General features: G+C 41.7%; 1 protein-coding gene across 7 annotated transcripts in view; it reads left to right on the forward strand.

Annotated features, from left to right (window-relative positions):
- Window positions 1–24,165, forward strand: part of BPTF (bromodomain PHD finger transcription factor) — a 90,795-nt gene that overhangs the window by 56,881 nt on the left and 9,749 nt on the right. For 5 of the 7 annotated variants that reach the window (XM_058166697.1, XM_058166699.1, XM_058166703.1 and 2 more), the window contains 9 exons: window positions 1,641–1,802; window positions 5,370–5,521; window positions 6,065–6,188; window positions 6,897–7,117; window positions 7,769–7,991; window positions 10,385–11,274; window positions 11,796–11,878; window positions 14,796–15,021; window positions 18,503–18,849. In XM_058166697.1, the coding sequence (XP_058022680.1) occupies window positions 1,641–1,802; window positions 5,370–5,521; window positions 6,065–6,188; window positions 6,897–7,117; window positions 7,769–7,991; window positions 10,385–11,274; window positions 11,796–11,878; window positions 14,796–15,021; window positions 18,503–18,849 (2,428 nt within the window). The remainder of the gene's footprint in view (window positions 1–1,640; window positions 1,803–5,369; window positions 5,522–6,064; window positions 6,189–6,896; window positions 7,118–7,768; window positions 7,992–10,384; window positions 11,275–11,795; window positions 11,879–14,795; window positions 15,022–18,502; window positions 18,850–24,165) is intronic. The other 2 variants (XM_058166701.1, XM_058166705.1) reach the window with 1 other exon arrangement.

Genomic DNA, 24,165 nt, shown 5'->3' on the forward strand with positions numbered 1-24,165 from the left:
TTTTATTTACAATATTGGAGCTTACTTATACCAGGGGTGCCAGCTATGGTCTTTGGAATTACAGGGAGCTGCTGAGGGAGCTACACTAAGAGATAGTTGGAGGGAGTTGCTGTTTGTATAACCTGGCATTGCCGTCACCTGAACAGTGCAACTCAGAAAATTCCTTACGCACAGCTTCTCCTAGAGATGTCAGCTGAAAAGCAGAACCATCATGCTAACTTGCCCTGAAGACGATTGTGTGATCGGTGCAGGCTGCGTCCTGGAATTATTAAGCCTAATTAGAGTGTTCTTCCAAAAACAGATTCGGCAATTGTGTATGATGGCAGTTCGTTTTGTCAGCATAATGCTTACAAGAGATTAAAAATTGCCTTTGTTGGATCAAACTGAGATTCACTTGTTAAGTCAGTCATGTGGTCATTAAGTGAATCTGGCTTCTCCCACTGACTTTGCTGGTAAAGTTAACTGGGAAAGTTAAAAATTGCCTTTGATGGATCACGCTGAGATATATTTGTTAAGTGAATCACGGTCATTAAGTGGATCTGGCTTCTCCCACTGATTTTACTTGTCGGAAGCCAACTGGCAAGATTACATGACTCTGGGACAATGCATGCCAGTTGCCAAATTCCTGAATTCACGTCGTCACAGGCCTACTGCAACAGTCATGAGTGTGAAAACCAGATATAAGTCACTTTTTTTAAGTGCTGTTGTAACTTTGAATGGTCATTAAATGAATGATTGTAAGTTGAGGACTACCTGTACACATTCTTAAAAGGAAGGAGATTCTTAGTAGAATTCTGAACTCAGCAAACGTAACTATGAATGCTATTTCTGTGTGATGGTTTTAATTCAAGGTGGGGATACTGAGGGTGTATGCGTTCAGCCTAGTAGTTTCTTCCATTAAATTGGGATATAAACCATGGAAACAAATCCTTGGGATATTGAGGATTTTCCCCCTTCTTATTTGCAACAAGGAAATATATTCTTTATGCTGGGCAACAAACCACAAGGAATGTTGTGTATGCTGATTCTACCTAGGATCGAACTCGCAGCCTCCCGATTGTGAGGTGAGAGCTCCACCTCTAGGCCACTGCACCACTCCCTGCTTTCAATTATATCTTCCTCTGTTACTGAATTCTGGAAAAATACAGGATGACCCTCCATTCGTGGAGAAAATTATTTGAGGGGAAACTATCTTCTTTTGAGTTCGTAAGCTTCAACCAGCTGTTAATTTATATATCAGTTTTGACTTGCCACAAGGTCTTAGAGCAAGGAGCTTGTTCCAACGACTTCCACACCCCAAAGAATTGGTATTTAAATTAATTTAAATGTTGTAATGAATACTGAAAATGTTTTTATGCATTACCACATCCATAGTTTTATAAAACTTAGTCTTACCCTCCACCTCTAATTAAAAAAAGATTCTTTAGTCTTTCTTTAATGAAGGCTGTGTATTTAAAAGTCCAGGCAAATGCAGTTGCACTATATAATAATGATGTCATCTGGGCAGAAGAGTGAAATAGAAACATTGTTGCTATTGATTGATTTATTGATGTGAGTTAACTGTCAAAAGAAATCTACACATATACATTGGGATTTTTTGTTTGTTTGTTTGTTTTTGGCCCCAATTTCTGGTTTATTAGCCACCAGCACGGCTGCTACATCAGCAACCACCATATCTAGCAGTGGTCAGACTTTCCAGATTGCCAGCAGTCCAGTAACCATGGCGGGCAAAGTGATTACAAAGCTGCCTCTTCCTGCAAATAGCAAAATAGTTGCTGTTAATGTGCCAGCTACTCAAGGAGGTAGGAAAATGTCATGAAAAGCTAAATTCTTTTTTTTTTTTTAAACTGGGGGTTTCCTAGTAAATTATCTATTACTTTCTTTGGAGAAGGTTACTTGGGATTTGTTCATAATCTCTGTTTTTAATTTCTCTGACTGGCATTTGTTCACATTGGCATCCATAAATTCCCATGCAGTTGTCTTTCACAGTCTGAAGTGAGAAACATAGTGTTTAAAATCAGTGTCAGTATGTGGCTTATAAAAGCCAGTAACAGAATAAAGGCCCAAATTGTAATTCTTTAATTTGACAAGGGGTTTGTTATTAGATGTACTACTGGAAAATATTCACTATATTTAATTTTTATTATCTTTAAACATGAAAGAAATCAAGTTTAGCTATTGTCTATCATTTATTTATTTATTTGTAACATTATTTATTTATTTGTAACATTTATGTCATATCAAACTCTGCCTCCCCATCACAATTAAAACAGCATCAATAATAAAACAACGTAATAGACACATTTCTAATACCATAAAATTTAAAAACTTGGTACTAAAGCAGAACTTCCAAAATACAGACCCTGGGTTAAATCCTCTCGTCCATCTCACCCTGTCTTAACACTTGGGGTTAAGACTAGGTCTTTAATGCTTTTTGGAAATTCATAGGGCAGGGGTTATAAACAGGCACATTTCCTGATCCCACAAGATGGCAATGTTTAAGGGAAGAGACTAGGAGTGTGCCCACCCTATCTGAATTGGTCAAATGGGTAGTTGCCCTTAGGAAGAGGGCTCCTGAAGGTAACTGCAGAAGTTGCAGGTGCTCCATCACTGGAAGCTTTTAAGAAGAGATTGGACAGCCACTTGTCTGGAATGTTATAGGGTCACCTGCTTGAACACAGGGTTGGACTAGAAGACCTCCAAGATCCCTTCCAACACCATTATTCTGTTATTTGTTGTAACTTGGCCCTGTGCCATTTAGAGTGTTAAAGATAATAAGCAGCACCTTGAATAGCATCTGGAAGGAAACTAGAAGCCAGTGCAGTTTGCACAACGGAGGTGTTAAAAGGATAAACCTAGGGGCATCCATCACTGTGCTACCACTGCATTCTGGACTAGTTGTGTGGCCTTCAAGGGCAGTCAGCTCCTTATAGAGGGTGTTTCAATAATCCAAAGCAGGAAGTGATCAAGACATGAGTGTCAGCCCTCTCAGGTAAACCAGGCAGGAAACACAACTAGGTGAGCTAAATCTACTTTATTGTAAGGCTGCATTAACAGAATCTTGCAAGCAAAAATTCCTACCACCACTTTTAAATTAGTTAAGTCAGGTCCTTCCTGAGTATCTTTCTATGACTGTTAAGTGACTATGAGCTCCTCCCCCATTTGTCTGATTGTTCCCTAGGCAACCTTTCTCCCTCATCCCCATGGTCCATTACAATGAGTGACCTGTCTGTGAGGAAAGGCTCCCCAGGCCAGGGAAGGGCACAGTTAGCACAGCAGATGCAAATGAGCCCCCCCCCAATGGCTGCCTCCTGATCCTCAAGCAGGAGTCCTGAGTCTAAGAGATACAAATTGCATTATCAACTCGGGGTGGGGAGGGGTATGCCACCCAATATAGAGTCAGAGATTAAATGTTATCTGGGCCTAGAGAGCCAAAATCCCAAGAGTCATTCCGTCTTGCTAGGTTTGAGTCAAAGCTGATTCCTCCCCATCCAGACCCTTGCAGCCTCCAAGCACTTGACCAGCAAGGGATGCTTTGCGAGTTGACACCATTGTAGCATTTCTTGTCCTGGCTAGGGGTGGAGATATATAACTGGGTATCAACAGCATACTGATGACACCACACACCACACTGATGACCTCCCTTAGCAGTTTAATATAGATGTTAAAAAAGAGAGATGAGGGCCCTGGGACATCCCACGTTGCAGGGGCCTTAGGTCTCGACCTCTCCTCTCCTGCAACACAGACTAGAACTGGCCACAGAGACTGTAACACAGTGCCTCCCACTCCCAAACCCTTAAAGCCTGTCTAGAAGGATACCGTGGTTGATGGCATAAAAAAAAAACCCCCAAAAGTATTAAATTTATTTATTTATTTATTTATTTATTCACATTTTTATATTGCCCTTCTCCGAAGACTCAGGTACAGCAAGTAAAACGACAATAATACAAAAACCATTTAAAATACCATAACAAAATTAAAAATCTAATTAAACTGCTGTATACTTAAAACTATTAGGTAAAAAATACAAAAGATAAAAACCCCTGTTAAAAAACCTGCTAAAATCCCCAAATATTAAAATCAATCAATCAGGCCAGCCCCGCTTGGTGAAAAAAGAAAGTCTTGAGCTCGTGTTTAAAGGTCCGAAGATCAGGGAGAAGACGAAGTCCCACCGGCAGCTCGTTCCACAGAGCCGGGGCCCCCACAGAGAACGCTCTTCCCCTGGGGGTCGCCAGCCGACATTGGTTGGCTGACGGCACCCTAAGGAGGCCCTCCCTGTGAGAGCAGTCTGGACGCACCGGACAATGGGAGGGAACTGGCGGCAGCAGGCGGTCCCGTAAATATCCCGGTCCGATGCCATGGAGCAAGGTGATAACACCTTGAAGCGCACCTGGAAGACCACCGGCAACCAGTGCAGCCCGCGCAGGAGAGGTGTTACATGGGAGCTACAAGGAGCTCCCTCAATCCCCCGCGCGGCCACGTTCTGTACCAGTTGGAGCCTCCGGATGCTCTTCAAGGGGAGCCCCATGTAGAGAGCATTGCAGTAATCCAGACGGGAAGTGATGAGGGCATGAGTGACTGTGCATAACGAGTCCCGGTCCAGGAAAGGGCGCAATTGACGAATCAGGCGGACCTGATAAAAAGCTCCCCTGGCGACAGCCGTCAAATGATCTTCTAAAGACAGCCGTGCATCCAGGAGAACGCCTAAATTGTGCACCGATTCCCTGGGGGCCAACGATTGCCCCCCACAGTCAGCAATAGGGTAAGCTGACTGTGCCGGGACACTGGCATCCATAGCCACTCCGTCTTGGATGGGTTGAGTCGGAGCCTGTTCGTCCCCATCCAGACCCAAACGGCTTCAAGACACCGAGTCATCACATCGACGGCTTCGTTGGGGTGGTTCGGGATGGAGATGTACAGCTGAGTGTCGTCGGCATACAGCTGACAACTCACCCCAAAACCACAAATGATCTCTCCCAGCAGCTTCATATAAATGTTGAACAGGAGGGGTGAGAGAATCGACCCCTGCGGCACTCCACACATGAGTTGCCTAGCGGTCGATCTCTGCCCTCCTGTCAACACCGTCTGCGAACGGTCGGAGAGGTAGGAGGAGAACCACCGTAAAACGGTGCCTCCCACTCCCAAACCCCCCAACCGTTGTATTCAATGGTTGTATTCACTGCAGGATAGACCTGTTCAGCCAAAATGTTATTTAATTCACAAGTCTAATCCTTGTCATTTGTAATATGATTTTTTTTAAAGTTGGAATCTTAAAAAAAAATAATCAGAGTAACATTTTAAACAATATGTGTGTTATCTTGTGACTTGGCAGCACTTTTAAATTAATAAACGCATTGCTCTCCCAATAGGCGTAGTTCAGGTGCAGCAAAAAGTGTTGGGCATCATTCCATCAACTACTGGAGCAAACCAACAAACATTTACTTCATTCCAGCCAAGGACAGCAACTGTAACTATTAGGCCAAATAATACAGGGACTGTTTGTACAACAAGTGCTTCACAAGTAAGTTTCACTCTTTCTTCTGTTAGGATAATACAGGACCTGTTTGAGGGACTTTGGGATGATTTCAGTTTTTATCTTTTAATTAGTACTGTAATGCATTGAAATCCTGTCTTTTTGGTTGCTTCAGTTGACCAGGGGCAATACTGACTGGCAGTTCTGGGTGACATATGATTCAGATGTTACTGTGTCGGGATATCCGGGATAGATTGCTTTACTCAGATATGAAATGTCTGAGAATATGTCATTTGCATTTTTTTAATCATAAACTGACTGTCATTTTGGGAAGAGATGCTGCAGTTACTGTTGCTGTTGAATGAAGCTATATGCAAAAAAAAGTGTTAGAGTATGAACAAAAGAGATGTTTAAATAGAAAAAAATGCAATTTAATCCTCCTTGTGGCTTCCATGAAGAGTATTTTATTTTCATAGCTTTATTTTGTATCCTTACACAATTTTAAATCTATATGTATAAGTTACTTTTGGCATATCTGCTGTTCTTTGCAGGATAAGAAAAAGTTGAACAGTTTGTTTCTAACTTGTACAGGTAATGCCTGGGACACCTCTTCGGCCTGGAATGACTGTCATAAGAGCACCTCTTCAGCAGTCAGCTCTAGGAAAGACCATCATCCGAACACCTGTAGTAGTACAGCAAGGTGTTATTCCAACCAGTAGGTTATTTTTTTTTTATAATTTCCAGTGTGTGCAGGTTGTGGTTTGTTTCTCCATTTTATATTTCCTTCTGTATGATTCCCACTTACTCAAATGTGTCCAGGTTGAAGGATTTGTATTTAAATAATTGATAACACTTAAGAGCTTTAGATTGAATTACTCTTACCAGAACTAAAAGTTAAATGGCTGCTTGCATTTTGTAATACATAGTTCCTTTTTCCCATTTGAATCAAACGGGATGAGAACTGATGCTTAGGCTCAGGCAAAGAACTCATGCAAGTACAATCTTTGTTCTTTTTTGAATAGTTAACATCAATCACAAAAGGTTATTAAAAGTCTCTACTGTTTCAAAAACATTTGCCTTGCAGCATTGGAAAATCTGTTTGAGAGACACAATTCCCAAGTCCCCTCAGAGCGTCAGAATAAATTGAACATTTCTGTACATTCTGTACTATAAACAATTGCATTCAATACGTTAAAAAAATAATTCATCAGAATATTATTAACTGTGTGACAATATAAACTATTTTCAGCCCTTTGAAGAAGGGAACTCTGATTCTGTTAAACAGCGTACTGTTGATTTTTCTGGTTAATGGATCTTACTATTGAAGAAGAAAAATGCTGTTTTTTAAATGATTGGGTAGGTTAATTTTTTAATAAGAGTAACTGGCCAAAGGGTTGTAAAATCCTGTGATATGTTAATACAGGCCAAACACAACAAGTGGTCACTCAGATCATCAGAGGTCAGCCTGTGTCAACAGCTGTGTCTAGTCCTACTACAGTTTCTGCCAGCCAAAAGGTGTCAACAACTGCAGGAATACCTTCACAGCACCTGCAGCCACAAGCCACTCCACCACATCCTCCTCGGCCTCAACAGGGGCAAGTGAAGCTTACCATGGCGCAGCTCACACAACTCACACAAGGACAGGTAAGCAGTCATGATTTGAGAGAAAGGGACTCCAGTAATGAGCAAAAGATTACAATAAGCATACCAAAAAATATATCTATCGGGGAGAGTGCCTCAGGCAGAGAGAACTCGGCGTTCAGTGATAGACCACTGAATTTCAGCAGCACTGTTTCAGAATCTCCAGAAGCTGCAAAATGGGTTTTGGGGAATTGTTGTTGCCCAGCTGTTTAGAATGAACCATGTATTCAGAAAAAAGACAATATCTCTTTTCAAGTGGTAAATTTTATTATAAAATGAAACTACAGAGTGCTTATAAATGTTATCCTCATTTTAGAGATACTTTTCATCTTCCTTAGTATCAATTCTCTGCTTTTTGCATACTACTGTATATGCATTTTTTCAGTGTATTTGGGTGCTTGAAACGCAAGTTGTGAGATATTATAAAGAGATTCACAAAGTTTCTCCTTTCGGTTTTAAATTTTCCCAGGTTTATGCCATGACGCTTGACAGGAAATTTTCTTCTTTTAGAAAACATCTATATTGTAGACAGTGCAGATTGCAATGTCCATATTAAGTCTTACGGGGTTGCAGTTCAGAACATAAAGCAGCGTTTGCTCTTTTACTGACATTAATAACTTTTACTTTGTATTTTTTGTCTTATCTTCCTCTTAGGGTGGCAGTCAGGGATTAACTGTAGTAATTCAGGGTCAGGGTCAGACAACTGGGCAGTTGCAGTTGATCCCACAAGGTGTGACGGTAATTCCAGGTCCAGGTCAGCAACTGATGCAAGCCGCTATGCCAAATGGTACCATTCAGCGCTTTCTGTTCACCCCATTAGCTACAGTAGCTACAGCAGCCAGCACCACTTCCACGACAGTTTCCACTTCAATATCAGGTATATTTTTTATGCATAACACTTACCGCCCCCCCCCCCAAAAAAAAGGAAAATCAGCATTTTGATACATGCTTTAAAATGTTTAGGGTTTTTTTTCCCCCCAAGGTGATGATTGGGAGAAAGTTGGATTGAGCAGAAGTATAATTAGCTTTTGCTGCTGTTGCTACTATTTTTGTTTTGGAAGCACTTGGGTGGACTTTGGGTTGCAGTGCTAGATTGCATTCTGGTTGGGGGAAGTGAAGGTATGAGTAGAAGAAGAATGGGACGTTGCCCTGTGGAGGAGTGGGAGAAACGATTTGACCACTTTCTAGTGGAAGCAGAACAGGCCTTTGTGTATGCGATCTCGGCCTCATTCAGTGCATTTCCACCTGGGTTCAAGAGGTGGAGTCTCAGCTCATAGCAGTAATAGTTTTGAGGGCCCACCCAAAAGAGTGTAGCACAACTGAATGGGAGATGCTGTGTGACATGAAGGCTTGCTGATGAAGCAGACTGGTGTCTTAACAAACAGATGGCTTATGGTGTCATGGTGAGAACTGGAGAGGCAGAAGCTTGGTTGGATTCACCTGATCCTCGCAGCCGACCTGTGTAAACTGCTAATAAGTGTGTGAGACTTTCGTGAGAACCTGGCCGCCCTGAACCTGCTGCAAAGCAGCAGAGGAGGTAGCTGTTATTAATGATGTCTGAAGGAGGTTGATAGGAGGTTGCTAAAGATTTTCCAGGGTCTTTAGAGGACAAAAGATAGAGACAGGGAAGGACAACTAACATAGGACAGATATTATTATCCAAGAAGTGAGAGGCATAGGAAAATACGGTGAGAAACTTAAGACCAGGCTCTACATGGTGCAGGAAGAGTTTGTGGTTTTCTTCCTTTCTCCAGGGCTGGTTCCAGTTGATGTTAATAGCTCTGGAAAAGTCTGACCCAAGACCACTGATTTGTAGTCTGCCTTAGGTTTCAGTGATCTCACCTCTCCTGTTTATTAACATGACAGGAACCTTATGATTGTTGATCTGGCCACTTGTTTGTTAGATCCATGTCCCCCGTGGCTGGTTAAAGCCTCTTGGGGGTGGGGTGGTAATACATGAATGAAACTATATGGTGCTAATTTATCTTCAGAGACCAGGAGGTTCTGCCTAGCTTGAAAGAGGCAGAGGTGCATTCCCCTCCTCAAGAAGCAGATTTTAAAAAAAAGAAGGAAAAAAAAAAAGAAGAAGAAAAAGGTCCAATCACAGTCCAGAGGGCTCTGGAAGAAACAGAGACTCTAAATGTGTTTCAGTAAGATTTCAGGCCAAAGGATACCATAGAAGGCAGCACTGATCACATTTGTTGATTATCTCTGGTGGAACCAGGAAAGGAGTGACATGACTGTCTTCATTCTTTTTGATCTCACAGCAGCACCAATATCATGGTGTTCTTCTAGGGATGGGAGGCAAAACATGGAAGTGCTTTTCCTCCTGTCTCCATGGCTGGTTTTAATCAGTGTGGACAACTAGGAAAGGGTCTGAACCAAAGCTCCTGGCTTGCAGGGTGTGTCTGTTTGATGCTCTTTGACTTTCTCGTTTCACATTTAAATGAAACCATTGAGTGATGCCCTCCATAGGGTTGGGTGCCATCAGTACGCAGATGATACACAGCCGGGTAGGATGGTGCTGCTGAGATCATGAACCCAGCATCTAGAGACTGTTCACGTCTGGAAGGGGAGGAACAGGCTCAGGCTCAATTCTGACAAGACCAAGTAGCTGTGAATATTCAGCTCTTCTGGTGCTGATGGTTTTCGGTTGTTGATTCTGGATGGGGTAGCTGGACTGAGAATCCTATCTCATGATCACTGCTTTGCATGATACTGTCCTTGAAGATCACTTGCAAGCTGTAACTGATCCAGAACACAGAGGTGCAAGCAGCTATCGGCACAGTTTGATGCACCCAACTAATACCCATGCAAACTGTGCTAGTTACCAGTAAGCCCCTAGATGCAATTCAAGGTGTTGGTTATCAGCTGTAATGTCATTCATAGCTTAGGGTTTGACTATCTGGGAGACTACCTGGCTCTCACCATTTTTGGTTGTCCCGTAAAGTTCAACACAGTAGGCATGTTTCATGTCCTCTCTAAGGTCATCTGATGAAACCTAAAAAGGATCCTTTCCCTCTTGTGGTGCCCGTTTAATCTTTAGACACTTGGCTTCTGTCTCTTCTGGGACAGACTGGTATTGTGTCATTTGGGGTGTGGTGTCCCTTGGTTTTTGTACATTGTTTCCACTTTGACTTTATGTCATGTTATTTTTAAAAACCACAAGGTTCAGGCTTCAGATCACTGGGTATTGGGTAATGAATGCTTGTAGGGCAGAGGAGCTGTTCTTTGCAGCTGTAAATATGAGTCTTGCTTTTATCTCCCCAGCTGCAGGAGAACAGAAGCAAACATCTCTTGCACAGACCCAAACACAGCCAACGCCAGCGCTTCCACCTGCAGAGCCCAAGCCTGCCCCTACTTCGTTCTCCGCTCAGCCTCCAAGCAGTTCAGTTCAGACTGTGATGCCGGCACAGACCCAGACCGGGCAGGCGCCAGGTCCAGTTGAAACCCACCCCTCCCCTGAAGCTCAGGTTCCACCTTCACTTCCAAGTCCTGCAGTCACCTCTGAAGCACAGCCACCCAGAACACAATCGACCATAACTCCAGCTGTGGCTCAGCCCCCACCCCAGAGCCTTGCACAAGGGCCGCCTTTAGCTCCAGTAAAGAACCAAGCCCAGCCAATTATGCATCTGCAGACCCCACCCAAAGGACAGACGATCCAGCCAACTCAGGTACAGACTGTGGCCCCACAGCAGGTTCAGATCCAACCACATCCATCCGTGCAGATCCAGACCCAGCAATCCCAGGTCCCAACTCTGTCACCTGCTTCGACTGTCAACCAAGTCATGGTACCACCTCCACGCCCTCAGCTGCAGATTCAGCCCCCCCAGACCAAGGTCATTACTGTGCCACAGCTTCAGCAGCAAGTCCAAGTGTTTTCCCAGCTTCCGTCCCATATGGTGGCCCAGATTCAAGCTCAGCAGAGTGGCCTGCCTCAGCAGATTAAACTCCAGTTACCAATTCAGATTCAGCAGGCCAGCGCGGTGCAAACCCACCAGATCCAGAACGTAGTAACTGTTCAAGCCAGTGTCCAAGAGCAACTGCAGAGGGTACAGCAGCTCAGAGAGCAACAGCAAAAGAAAAAACAGCAGCATATTGAAATAAAACGGGAACACTCCCTTCAGGCTTCTAATCAGAGTGATATTATCCAAAAACAGGTAAAGTGTTTTAAAGGGAAAGCAAAACTTTATTTCTCACTTACTAGAACCAAAGTGAATCAACTTTTAAAAATGGGAGAATTAGCTTAGATTAGCTGAGAATGTTATAAAAGAAACGAATGAGATTTTTTGTTTGTTTGTTTAATTATTCTTTTGGAGAAAGGTTATTCTAAATTTAGCTTCATCTTGGTTTAAGTATGATAAGGAGAAATCATTGAGCTTTTGAGGATTAAATCCTTGGTGATGTACCTTTTATTTTCTCCTTGTCAAAGTAAGAGATGTTCGATTTCCACCTTTCCTGTTTCTTCCTCCTTTTGGGAACTCTTCAGGTTTGCTTCAGAGGAAGGCAAGTGAATACTTTTTGTCCAAATTGCAATGGCAATTAAGGTGGCAATTAATGGCCACCTTCAATTTAATCTCTCGGTGCTTAGATTTTGAGTTACTTGTAGGTTGTAAGAGTTATTTCTTGCTCTCTGGAGTTTTCATCTATTGAATTTCTCCCTCCCCTCCCTGTCTTCAAGGTGGTAATGAAACACAATGCTGTGATAGAGCACTTAAAACAGAAAAAGACATTAACTCCTGCTGAGCGTGAAGAGAATCAACGGTAAGGCAACTTGTAATTAATCAGGTATTAATTGTATAGGTCTTCCAGTGTTTCCTACTGCACTGCAATATGTGACCGTGTTTTCCCGAAAATAAGACACTGTCTTATATTTTTTTGAACCCTGAAATAAGGGCTTGGCCTTATTACCAGCAGGTTTTTTTATTATTTTGGGGGTGCAGGAAGCGGCGAGTGTGGCCACCTCATGGCTGCTGCTGTGTTGCACTGCTGTGGCAGCGCAACACAGCCGCTCATCAGCTGTTCGCTGGGGCAGCCAAAGGTGGGAATCTCCCCGGCGTTCTTGGCACTCGCCCATCCATCCATTCCCCATCCATCCCTCCCCCTTGCCTGCAAACTCCCACCCTGCTCCCACCTCTCCGCCGGGCGGCCCCCAGTTGCCCCAATGGTACCATAACAGCAGCCAGGCTGCTTCCCTTCCCCACCGTCTCATTGTCGAGGGGGGTGGCAGGTAGGGCAGGGGAGAAGCGAGATGCGTGGAGTGTGACCAGGCTCTTCTTGTAGTCTCTTCTCCCCCTCTCACAGGGCATGGCAGGGCTTCCTGCCGCTGCCCAAATTGGATGCAATTTGGGGATGGCAGGTGGGTCGGGGGGACATGAGATGCGCGTCTTACCTGCCTTGCAGCTCTGTCATGTGGCTCACCATTGTCTGCAGGCAAACACGTTATAGGGTAAAACCAAACTTCTCGCAAGTTCGATAAGTTTGATTAAACTTGTGAGGTTTTTTTTTGCCCTACAACGTGTTTGCCTGCAGACAATGGCGAGACACATGATGGAGCTATGGGCAGGTAAGACACATCTCACGTCTCCCCAGCCCCACCCATCCCCACATGCCACCCCCAAATTGTACCTGCCATGCCCAGCGAGAGGGAGAAAAGACGGCAAGAGGAGTGAGCCCTTTCTCGCTCCATGTGTCTCGCTTCTCCCCTCCCCCCCTTGATAAAGAGCTGTGGAAAAGGGAGCTGGGCGGGCTTGGGCTTTGGGCTTGTGGGGCTGCTGGGAGTTGCCCAGTGGAGAGCGGGACAGGAGTTTGCCTTTGCCTTCTCTCCCAAAAGTGCTTCTCAGGCACAGCCACTTCTGCAGCAGGAGACTCGTGCCTCGCGCCGGATCGCTTGGCCTCCTGCTGCAGAAGTCACCACAATCCATGGCAAAAATGCCCACGCTTGCTGGAATCGCCAGCCAGAGCGGCACCCATGAGGCAGCTATTCCATGGATGGAATTGCCTACTGTGACTGTCACCATTAGGTAAGAAGGGTGCAAGGTGTGTGGGATGCGTCGCTTGCTCTCCGGCTTCTTTTGCAGCCGCAATTGGCTGCAAAAGCAGCTGTGTTTGCTGGAGGAGGCGGCATACTTTAGATGGAAGGGGCTCTTCTGATCCAGCAGAAACATTTCCTAAAAGAAGAACAATGTGGTGGTTATTTGCATTTATTTTTCCCTCCAGCTCTGTATGCCTGAATGACTGACTGACTCTCACTGAATACCCTTCATATTGCAGACATTCCTCCCTATTTTTTGGAGACGTTTTTAGAGTGCAAGCTACTGCCATAGGGAATAACAACATTTCTTTCTCATCCTTTTTCATTAAATGTGTCATTGTATGGTTTCAGAGATCTAAGCCTATATTTTTAAGAGGTAAATGAAAAGGAGAAACGTTTTTCTGTGTCTCCCAATGTCAGAATTCTATTCCATAGGGCAGATGTGTTACCCAAAATTAAGCAATACAAGTTCTACTTATTACCTGTCATGACTACCAACCAGCCACATGATTGTGAGATTGTTAACATAAGAATGCACAGATACAGATGCATGTAAGATGTAAAAAGTGGCACAGGAGATACCACATTTGGACTATCTTGGATAGGTGTGCGGGGTCATCACCGAGACCCAGCTTGGCAGCTCTGTAAATGAACTAAGTCATATCTAAGGCTCCTTCCTGTCAAAGGCTCCTGGGCACCAGGGCTTATGGGACAGGCTAAGAACTGACAGTTCCTTATGTGTTCTGACCTAGGCTTCCCAAGAGCATGAGGCAGACTCTTTGTCCCGACAAAAACCCCTTTTTATTAAGTGAATTCATGTGAATTCCTCTCATTCACATCCAGCGAAGTTTTTCAAGGGAGAATTTACAGTCACAGACTTTATCTGGCTTGGAGAGCTGCCAGGCCAATATCTTCAAAACTTGGCAAGAAGTCTCTGAGAGTCACAAACCAATTAAGCGGACTAATTGTCTCCTGCAAACTCCACTCCCGTTCGCTCCAGTCCTTCGGGCCAGTCCTTTGATATTTTCAGGCAGCTCCGTGGGCCTTGAGTTTGACACACCTGTGTTACATGGTGGAGTAATAATTGTGAATTGAATTGCAATTAAATTGCTATTTGCTGAAATAAGAGGAGCAGGAGCAGCAAAAATCAGCAACTATACAATATGAAAATATAAAACGAAGAAAGGGAGAATGAGCAGTTATCTAACTGGTAAGACAATCACTGATAAATCAGGAATAATACATACATCTGATGTATCCTTTTCCCATTCTCTGCTTCTCCAAACAAAATGTAATTGGTTTACAAGAACTAGATCAAACTTGCTAGTTGATGCTTCTGACTTGGTCATCCACACAGTCTGTAATAAAATGTGTGTTATCAGGTGCAACAGACGTAACCATTGACTTGATCCAGCAATAAAAATATTTCTTTACCTTCTTAATATTGTAGGATGTACAGATTGGCATGTAATGATATACTGCGGTCAAGCTCAGAAGCACTACCTTTTAGTAAAAAAAACTATTATTTCCAGTTGAAAATTACTCAGTTTGGGGTATAATTATTGTGTGCGTAACATTTAGTTGACAGTCTTTCCCCCTCCTACCGCCTATTATTACTTAATTATATTCTTTGTATTTCTCCATCAGAATGATTGTGTGCAACCAAGTTATGAAATATATTCTGGATAAAATAGACAAAGAAGAAAAGCAGGCAGCTAAGAAACGAAAACGGGAAGAGAGTGTGGAACAAAAACGCAGTAAACAGAATGCTTCAAAACTCTCTGCTCTACTCTTCAAACATAAGGAACAGCTGAAAGCTGAAATACTGAAGAAAAGAGCACTTTTGGACAAAGATCTGCAAATTGAAGTGCAGGTAAAATCATCATTCTTAATTGTGCTCGGAGACGTAACACAATATTTTGATTTATTGTTTTGCGTCCACAGGCAAACAGTAGACTTAGCCTTTTTCAGCTTACGTCCATTTCCACAAAACAGCATATTTAGCCCCGTCCCATCCCATATGCCTAAGTGTGTAGTTTACTATATTTTCCTGGGCTTCAATTTGAAGGTGACTGGTGAGACAGATGGTTCACCTGATTCTGATGGTTATTGGTCATCTTTGAAGTTATTTTTATTCTAGGTTGCTAATGAGTTGTTAATATTAAACTGTGCAGTGCTTGGATTCAAAGGGGAGGGGAGGGCTTCAGAATGCATAGGTTTCATGGAATTGTAGGAGGGGCCAGGATGCTCTGCACAAACAGTTATGTGTGCCAAGTTGCCAGCAACCCAGAGAGCAAAAGTCAGGCAAGCATTGTGTGCATGGCTGCATTTGGACTTATCAGCATGGACAGAGAGCAGGAGATGAAGGATATGGTTTGTGTGCTTGCACACTATGTTACCAGCACAGAGTGAGAGGTGAGATACAGCTGTCAGGCAACCCAGTGTTGGGCAGGAGGAAACCACTAATAGTGTGTGCAAATCTTTCTTTCAAAGGCAAGGATGGAACACGGGGTGCAAGAAGCAGTATTCTTTCTAACACTATCAGAACCAAAATTGTCATTGTGTGCTAGCCTATGTTGTAAAATAATACAGTATTAAAATCCCATCCAAACAGTTATGAGAAGCAGTAGAGACAGCAAGTTTGTCCATTTAATGTAAATATTGATAAATATGGTATAACCCATACTAACATAAATTTTTTTGGCTGTTTTCTATAATTTTTAAAAAGTGGAAAGGGGTCCTGAGAGAGAAAAATAGTTTAAGAAATGCTTGGTAGCTCAGGGTAGAAACCAGATGTTGTTGCTTCCAGCAACTGGAGAATTAATGTATTAGCAACGGTGCTGATATCCTGTGATGTTATTTTCTTCCTTTTTAATAGTTATTGAATGGCAGTGGGACAAATGCTTGGATTTGGGATAATGTCTTTTCAAAGCTTCCTTTGTCTTGTAGTTAAAACCTTTTGTAGTTATTGTTCCTTTAAGGTATAGAAACAAAAGCTGGATTAATACAAAATTGCCTACTTGAATTTGGCATACAGTATTAATAAATTTGCCTCCAATATTTTTATGAACGGCATAAATATTTATTGTGCACACAATTAAGCCAGAATCAGTTTATTGCTAATGATGTAGATGTTTTTGATAGCTTGTTCTCTTGTAATGAGCTCAGTGCCAAGGTCTTCTTGTGTGGAAGAAATCTGAGAAGCTCACAGCAAGAAAGCTTATGTGTTTTGCAGAAATGACTAGTTGCTAACCCTACCCAAACACTTGCTTTTCTGTAGAAGTTTATCAAACCTTTTTAATTAAGTTATAAAGTATTGTAAAATACAAAAGTAAATAAAAGAGCAGTGAGAAGAGGGGAAGGGAAAGGGAAAGGGGGAAGAGAAGTGAGGAAAGATAGGGAAAAGAAAAAGTATTGACTTCCAACTCTCTCTATTGCAGTAGAATAGGGCATTAACATCAAATCACAGCTTTTTGTTTTTCCATAATAATATGAACAAGTCATTTCTATAAAGATCTATCAATCTAATCTATAAAACGCAAAGTCAAAGTTACATTCTTTTCCACATCAAGCACGAAATTCAGAAGTGGTTTCCATACTTAATGTTCTTTTCTTTAATCAGAGTAGTCAGTTTTGCCTTTTCAGCCAACTCCATCAACTTCTGCATCCATTCTTCCAAGTGACTTTCTATTTTTGTGCATACAATAGTCTTGCTGCTGTCAACATCTATAGAAACAAAATTCCAATTTTTTTTCTCCAGTTCTTTTTCCCATTAGTCCCAAAAGGAAATATTCTGGTTTCATTTCCATCTCCATTTTCAGGATTTTCTGTAATAGAGTGTGAATCATACTCCAAAATGTTTTTGCTTTATCACATGTCCACTATAGATGGTAAAAAGTCCTTTCTTTATTTTTACACTTCCAATATTAATTTGACATACCTTTATACATCTTAAATAGCTTATCTGGTGTTAAATACCAACGATACATCATCTTATAAAAATTCTCTTTTAAATTATAATTTAGTGTAAATTTTAAACCCTCCAACCACATAGTTTCCCATTGTTCAAGCATCACATTATATCCAAAATTCCTTGCCCACTGGATCATACAATGTTTTTACATGTTCGTTTTCTATGTTCAGTTTCAATAACATTTTATAAATCTTAGCAATAATATGGTCATCATTGCCACATATTGAAAGTTCCAGTTCATTTTTAACAAAATCAAATCCATAGCACTCTTTAGCCAATTTAAACCTTTTCAATGCCAACTTTAGGGTCTTGCATAACCACTTGTTTTTTTTTATCTTGGTCAGACACTAACTTCTTTTCTATACCTGTTTTTCCACATGTGTCAGAGATTAGCTTATATCTGATTAAAAAGTCCTTAGCTTTCTCTATGGAATTCAGCCTAAATCTTTGCTCATGGTAGGTAGGTATCACCCCTTCTAGTCTATCCCAGTGAAATAAGATTTTTCTCGGCTTCAGGATATCAGTAAGAAAAGCATAAGCTTTTCATTTCCTCAAAATTCTAACAGGAATTTCCTTCAAAACAATAATATCTGTATTATCCATTTTCAACCTATACTTAAAATGGCAATCCAGAACCTGATCTGTTAAGTTGGGCGAGTGAAGAGACTGGAAACAGGCTTCAGCAACAGCTCTTTATTTGACAACTATCTACAATCCAGAGCTTGCCTCTCAGACAGCTTGTCCTTTTATAGGGAGCTGTCAGGGGTTTCAACCAATCGCTTTTGAGTATTCTTCCCGCTCAAACACTGGACCTGACTGAAGCCTTTCAGGCTGTCAGTATCTAACATGATGCTTTGTTATTTTTTTTTGCAAAGTAAACTAGAACAACCCTTGGTAGCTTTCTCGTGGTAGCAGATCTGGAGTTTATTCTATATGTCTTATCCATATCCAAATCTAACTCTCCTTTCCCTTTATTAGTTAACTAAGCCAAGGCCTTTACCATCTTTGATCTGATATCGTCTCCTGGTTGTTCAGGTATTCTACGAAATCTTAATTGAAATTCTTTAATCTGAGCTTCCAAATCTGTGATCTCGACTAGCTCTGCCTCACACATAGCATTAGTCTTCTGCTTCTTAGCTTTGACCCGACATTTTGAATCTGTTCTTGCAATTTTAATAAATACTCCTGAGAGTTTCTCAGTCTTCTATCTTGTCGATATATTTCACTGAGTTTAATAGAACTAAAAGTATTCTTAAGCAGAGTCAGCAATATCACAGACGTATGGCTCCCTCTTGTGGCTTTTCTGTAGACAGTTGATAGCCTTTGACATTGTAAGATAAGTATCTATGTGGGTTACTTTTGTGTTTCTGTTTTTCTTTAGGAAGAACTAAAGAAGGATCTAAGTAAAATTAAAAGAGAAAAAGAAAAGGCTCAGGCTGTTGCGGCAGCTGCGGCAGCCGCTGCAGCACTGTCTCCCCCACCACCTCCCCCACCGCCTCCACCACCACCACCGCCTCCACCTCTACTACCTCCCACTTCCAGTTCCAGTGTTCCCTCCACTGCTTCAGGCACATCCTATATTTCATCCCACAAAAGAAAGCGAGAGGAAGAAAAGGAGTCTGCCTCTTCAAAATCCAAGAAAAAGAAAATGATATCTACTACCTCAAAGGAAACCAAGAAGGATACAAAGCTTTACTGCATCTGCAAGACGCCTTACGACGAGTCCAAGTGAGTAAGGAATCTTAAGCGCTCGAAGGGTTTTTAGTTTAGTTTTAGCCTTTAGTTGTTAGTAGCTGGGCTGGAGGGATGGAAATGGAGCGAAACGTTAGACACCATTTTGTTGGGTAATTCGCTGAGAAAGGACTAAAAATATTAGCTCTCGATTGTATTTTTTTTCAAAGCAGGCTTTTGTGATTCATATCTTACTTGCATGTTTCCATTGTATGATCTTGTCTCACATTGCACATTCTTTACTTTGTCTCAGCCCCCTTCTTGTTCAGAAGCCATGGATTATAGAATAGTTTTCTTGGGCAGGCTTTAGAACATTTCTAAATATATTTATGGGGTATATATATATTGTCTGGTGGGGAGGGGACTTTTTAAATGCCAGGATACATATTTTATATTCTGAATTTGGCAGATAGGTAGATTATAGAGTAACTGTAGGATAAATGTGCTACAGTACAGTTTCCGTAGAGCTCCCAAGTGCCTACATCCTAGATGAATATTTATTTTATTTTATTTTAGGGGAAATGGAAAGGGCAGGTCTTTAAAATATTGTTTAATAATAAAAATGAAAAATACATTTATGTACCATATTTTTTGGTGCATAAGACGCATCCCCCCCTGCCCAAAAGTGGGTGGAAATGTCTGTGCATCTTGTACAACGAATGTTGCCGAAGCCCCGCCCATCCACCAGCCCCCACCTTTTGGCCTCTGCCTCCCAGCAGTTGCCTCCTTGCAGCAAACAGCAAACAGCCTGGTCAGCTTTAGCACAGCCTGATTTAGCACAAGCAGCTGATTGGCAGTTGGATCTGCCTCCTGGAATACCGCCTATCAGCTGTTCCAGACTACGGGGATCGCCACCACCCATCACCGCCGTTGCCGCCCATTGCTGCTGCCGCCTATTGCCACCTCTGCGAGCCCCATTTTCGGCCTCCATGTGCCCCATTTTTGGCCCATTCTAGGCAGCAGGGATAGCCATCTCCACGACTATCCCTCCTCCCGGTACAGGCCGAAAATGGGGCCCGTGGAGGCCAAAAACTGCAGCCTGGAACATCTGATAGGCAGTATTCTGGGAGGCAGATCCAACTGCCTATCAGCTGCTCTTGCTAAATCAGGCTGTGCTGAAGCTGACCTGGCTATTTGCTGTTTGCTGAAAAGTGGTGAATTGCACAGAGGCAGAAGCATATATTTTTTTCTTGTTTTCCTCCCCAAAACCTAGGTGCATCTTTTTTTAAAAACAAGTTTTATTGATTTTTTATAAACAGAGTATTGACTGAATCATATCTTATACAACTTATCTTATCCAAATACATTTTACAGTTTCAATTTCTGCCAAAATACTCTTTCTCCCTACTTTTTTATCTTATCTTAAAACTTCTATACTTACTATATAAACAGTATCACCATCCACCCTGAAATCCTAGTTTCTTAACATTATTTCAGTTAGTTATCTTATCCATTGTTAATCATATATATTCTTTTTTAACTTTCATATTAGTTCATTCTTCATCCTAATAAGTTTAAGTATATTTGGGGTTGCCCTTCTACCATTCCATCTCCCTTATTTTACAACACTCCTTCTCCTTCTCTCTTTCCCTTCCTCCCTTCTTCTATCCTTTTCTACTTTTTTCTTTCTTCCTCTCCTCCTCGTTCTCTACTTCCTCTTCCTTTCCCCCACTCATCCTTCGTCCCTTTCTGACCTTCTCTCCTACTCGTTTCCCCTCCCTTTCTTCCTCTCCTTTTCTCTTTCTTCTCTTCCTCTCTGTCCTTCCTCTCTTCTCTCCTCCTATTTTTTTTGTCACTGTCAAGCCCAGTGTAATTATTTAACTTTTTATCTTAGTTATTTTCTCTTCAACATTGTTTTCTTACTTCTCATTTATATTCTTCTTTTCCTTTTTTTTTTTTTTTTTTTTTGGTATATTCTAACCAGGCTTCTGATTCTTTATTACCCTTAAATGCTTCACACACATTTTTAAACATGTCCATTAGTTCCTCATACTCCCAATGGTCCATATTATCAGTTCAATTTTTTAAATTTTAATTTATGTTTAATTAAGATTTCATTCCATGTAGTCTCTCTCTTTTTTCTTTCCAAATAATATTCAGTTCAAATATCTATCTAGTCCATTCCAATTTAAGGCTTTGTTCTTTTTCACCTCCTTTCAAAGTAAAGACTCAGCTGTTTAAAGATAAACAAATAGGCCTTAAAATTTCTCACCGTAGTCAAAGTCCTTACTATTCCTTCAATTTTCAAAACAATCGTTGTAGTGCTTTCTTTCCACCAGCAGATGTCTTTCTCCAATCACAAATCCCAAGACAACAAAGTAGCACGTTAAATCCACATAAAAAATACTTTCTCTTCAATTTCTTTTCCTTTTATTTTTTTTAGTTTCTCCAAGTTCCAGTTTAAATCCAATTTCTCCAAATCCAATTTTAAATCCAGGTAGAAAGTTTTCTTTTTGGGGCTTTAGTCCTTTAACTTCCTCTTTGTTCTTCTTCCTCCAATTAAAATTCCCAAGTGCCAATTAGCCGCTTACTTCCACGCTAGGACCTCTTTTAAGTTTTTTCAAAAATTATTTTCACCTGTGAGTTGGCCAATCACTCAGCAATACTCCATTCAAACATCGCTCCTGCACAAACCTTAGTCCGGTTGCCCCAGCTTCAGAGTGGTCATTTTAATGGCCACCACTCCCACCACTGGTTCAGAGAGCTGCCTCCGACCTTTCGAGGAACTTGCTATTCCTCTTGGTCTTCCAAGCCACCTCTCCTTTTCACCATCCCTTCAAGACGGCTCCGGTCCAAAGACCCCCCTGACAATGGTTTGACTGGCTGGATTTCCATGATCGTCGGAGCCCGCTATTTTCCAGTCACTCTTGCCGCGATGCTTCCGGTGAATCCTCAAACTAGGTGCTCTTATAGTCCGAAAAACAGTAATTAAAACATCAAGATGCCATAGCTCATATAATTTAACAGGTTAGAAATAAGCTTTTGATCTGGATATCTGGATAATTTAAAAAGGGCAAGTAATATTTGAGAAATACAGCAAGAGACCTAAGTTCCACTCACAGAATTGACTTGACTAAAAAGTTGGCATCTTAACCGTAATGGTATAGCAGAAGGTTTTATAAACATGTCCTGGATTTCTTGTTTTTTATCTAGAGTTAATTGTCAAATCAATATTAGAACTTTAGAACTTTAAACTTATATGGTTAAGTGCAATATTAATAGGAGGCCTGAGTCTCAAATCTGTCTATTGTATAAAATTAGAATTTTCTGAGAGAATATGAATAAATATAAAAACACCTCTCTTTCAAAATGTCTGTGGCACAGTGTTTACTACAGTCATTTCTTGAACTATAAAGGAAACAAATTATATAAGTGCATTGAGCAGCATGAGTGAGTCAGTATTTTTTTCCTAGAAGTTAAGCCCTAATAGTAGTAGTGTGTGAGTGAGTGAGTGTGTGCGTGCACATGTATATTGATTACAGTAATTTTTAAATAAAATACATATACAAAATTATTGTAATTAATAATAGTTGCTTTTCAATTTAGAAAGATGATTAGATTTTTTTTTCCATGCTGAATCTATTGTGAGAGTTTATTGGAAGATCAGATAATTTATAGATTAAAAATAGTTAAGATTCAATAAGGCCATTGCTTTCCTTCCGTTGAACTATGCTCATCGTTGATAAAAGCAGACTGCCCTCTGTATGTACATATTTTTATGCTGCATTGTCTCTTCCCTTAAAATCCTGGCTGAAGATAACATCTAAGAGTGAATCTAGTTGACTTTTAAGCCTAGGAGAAAGATCTTGATTATGGAGCACCCAGGTATTAATAGAAATAAAGTAGGTAGTTTAAGCAGAACTGCACTCCCCACAGTGTGACTTTCCCACACAGTGGTCCTGAGAAGGAGGGGATCCTGCAGAAAGGCAGGAAGGAGTTGAGGGGGACAGTGCTATCAACTGGATTTACTCATGGGAGTTTAGGTCCCAGCCATAATATGCTATATGTTTCTTTAGCATACTTATATCAAAGCTGTTTGCTTAGATTTAGTAAACAATCATTAGGACTGCAGTAGAAGATAGGCAGAAGAAAAGGGATGGTTGGGGTAATTTTTGGAGCAGTTTGTAAGAAAAAGTTATTTCAGTCTTAATTTAGAGCAGAAGCCATCGCAAATATGTTTGCTGGCATATTGCAGGAAAGTTTTCTCTTTTCCCAGGAGTGGAGATAAGGGTGGTAGGCCCATAGAGTACTATGTAACAGCCTGATGCTTAAATAGTAGGATAACAATGTAGTATGCAAAGGGAGATTATGCAGTAGGGATGGTGTTAAGGATATTCCAACTGATTCTGAGATTAAAGCTATCAGTTACATTAAAGAGGCAGATATAGGTAGTTCTGAACTTACAAGTGGACACTTAGCGACCAAAGCAGTGGTGGGATTCAGCCGGTTCGGGCCAGGTTTAGGTGAACCAGTAGTTAAATTTCTGACTGGCTCCACCCCTTCCAGGAGTCCCCACACGCCCCATTTTGACTCCCAGATAAGTGCAGGAAGACCTCCTAGGTCCAAAACATGGCAGGTGGAGGTGCAGCACGGCCTACCCATGCGCCATTTTCATTCCCAGGAGACTGCAGGGAGGCCTTCAAGGCCCAAAACCAGGGGGAATGCAGCACACACACACCCCATGGCCCATTTTTGCTCTCAGGAGGCTGCAGGGAGGCCTCCTAGATCCAAAACAGGGTGGGGGGTGTAGCACTCTCCCCGCTGCCCATTTTCAGTTCCAGGAAGCGGAATGTAGCACGCACACACACCCGCAGTCGTTTTTTCTTCTCAGGAGGATGCAGGAGGCCAAGTGCTGCCTGTCACACCCCGTGGCCACGTCCACCATGGCCATGCCCACTCAGCCGGTCATTAGGGCAGATAGCCAGTTGTTAAATTATTTGAATCCCACCACTGGACCAAAGTTACGACAGAGAAAAATAGGATACTTATGACCCGAATTCAAAGTTATGATGGTGGGGGAGGGAGGGCTGTCCTACAGTCATGTCACATTTTGGGCGCTTGGCAATGGGCCTGCAATTATGGCCATTTCAGCTTTCTATGGTCCTGTGATCACAATTTATAATGCTTTTTTTTTTTTGCTGGAATTTACTTCAGGTTTCTGACAAAAAAACACCTATCACTTAATGATTGTGGTATTTGTTTATGACTGCCACAAAAAAATAATAATGTAAAATCGGTCACATTCACGTGGTTCTGGACTCAATTACATCTGTAAGTTGAGAACTACCTGCATAGAGGTACACAAACGAAAGT

The sequence above is a fragment of the Ahaetulla prasina genome, chromosome 2 (assembly GCF_028640845.1).
Source record: "Ahaetulla prasina isolate Xishuangbanna chromosome 2, ASM2864084v1, whole genome shotgun sequence".
Lineage (NCBI taxonomy): Eukaryota > Metazoa > Chordata > Lepidosauria > Squamata > Colubridae > Ahaetulla > Ahaetulla prasina.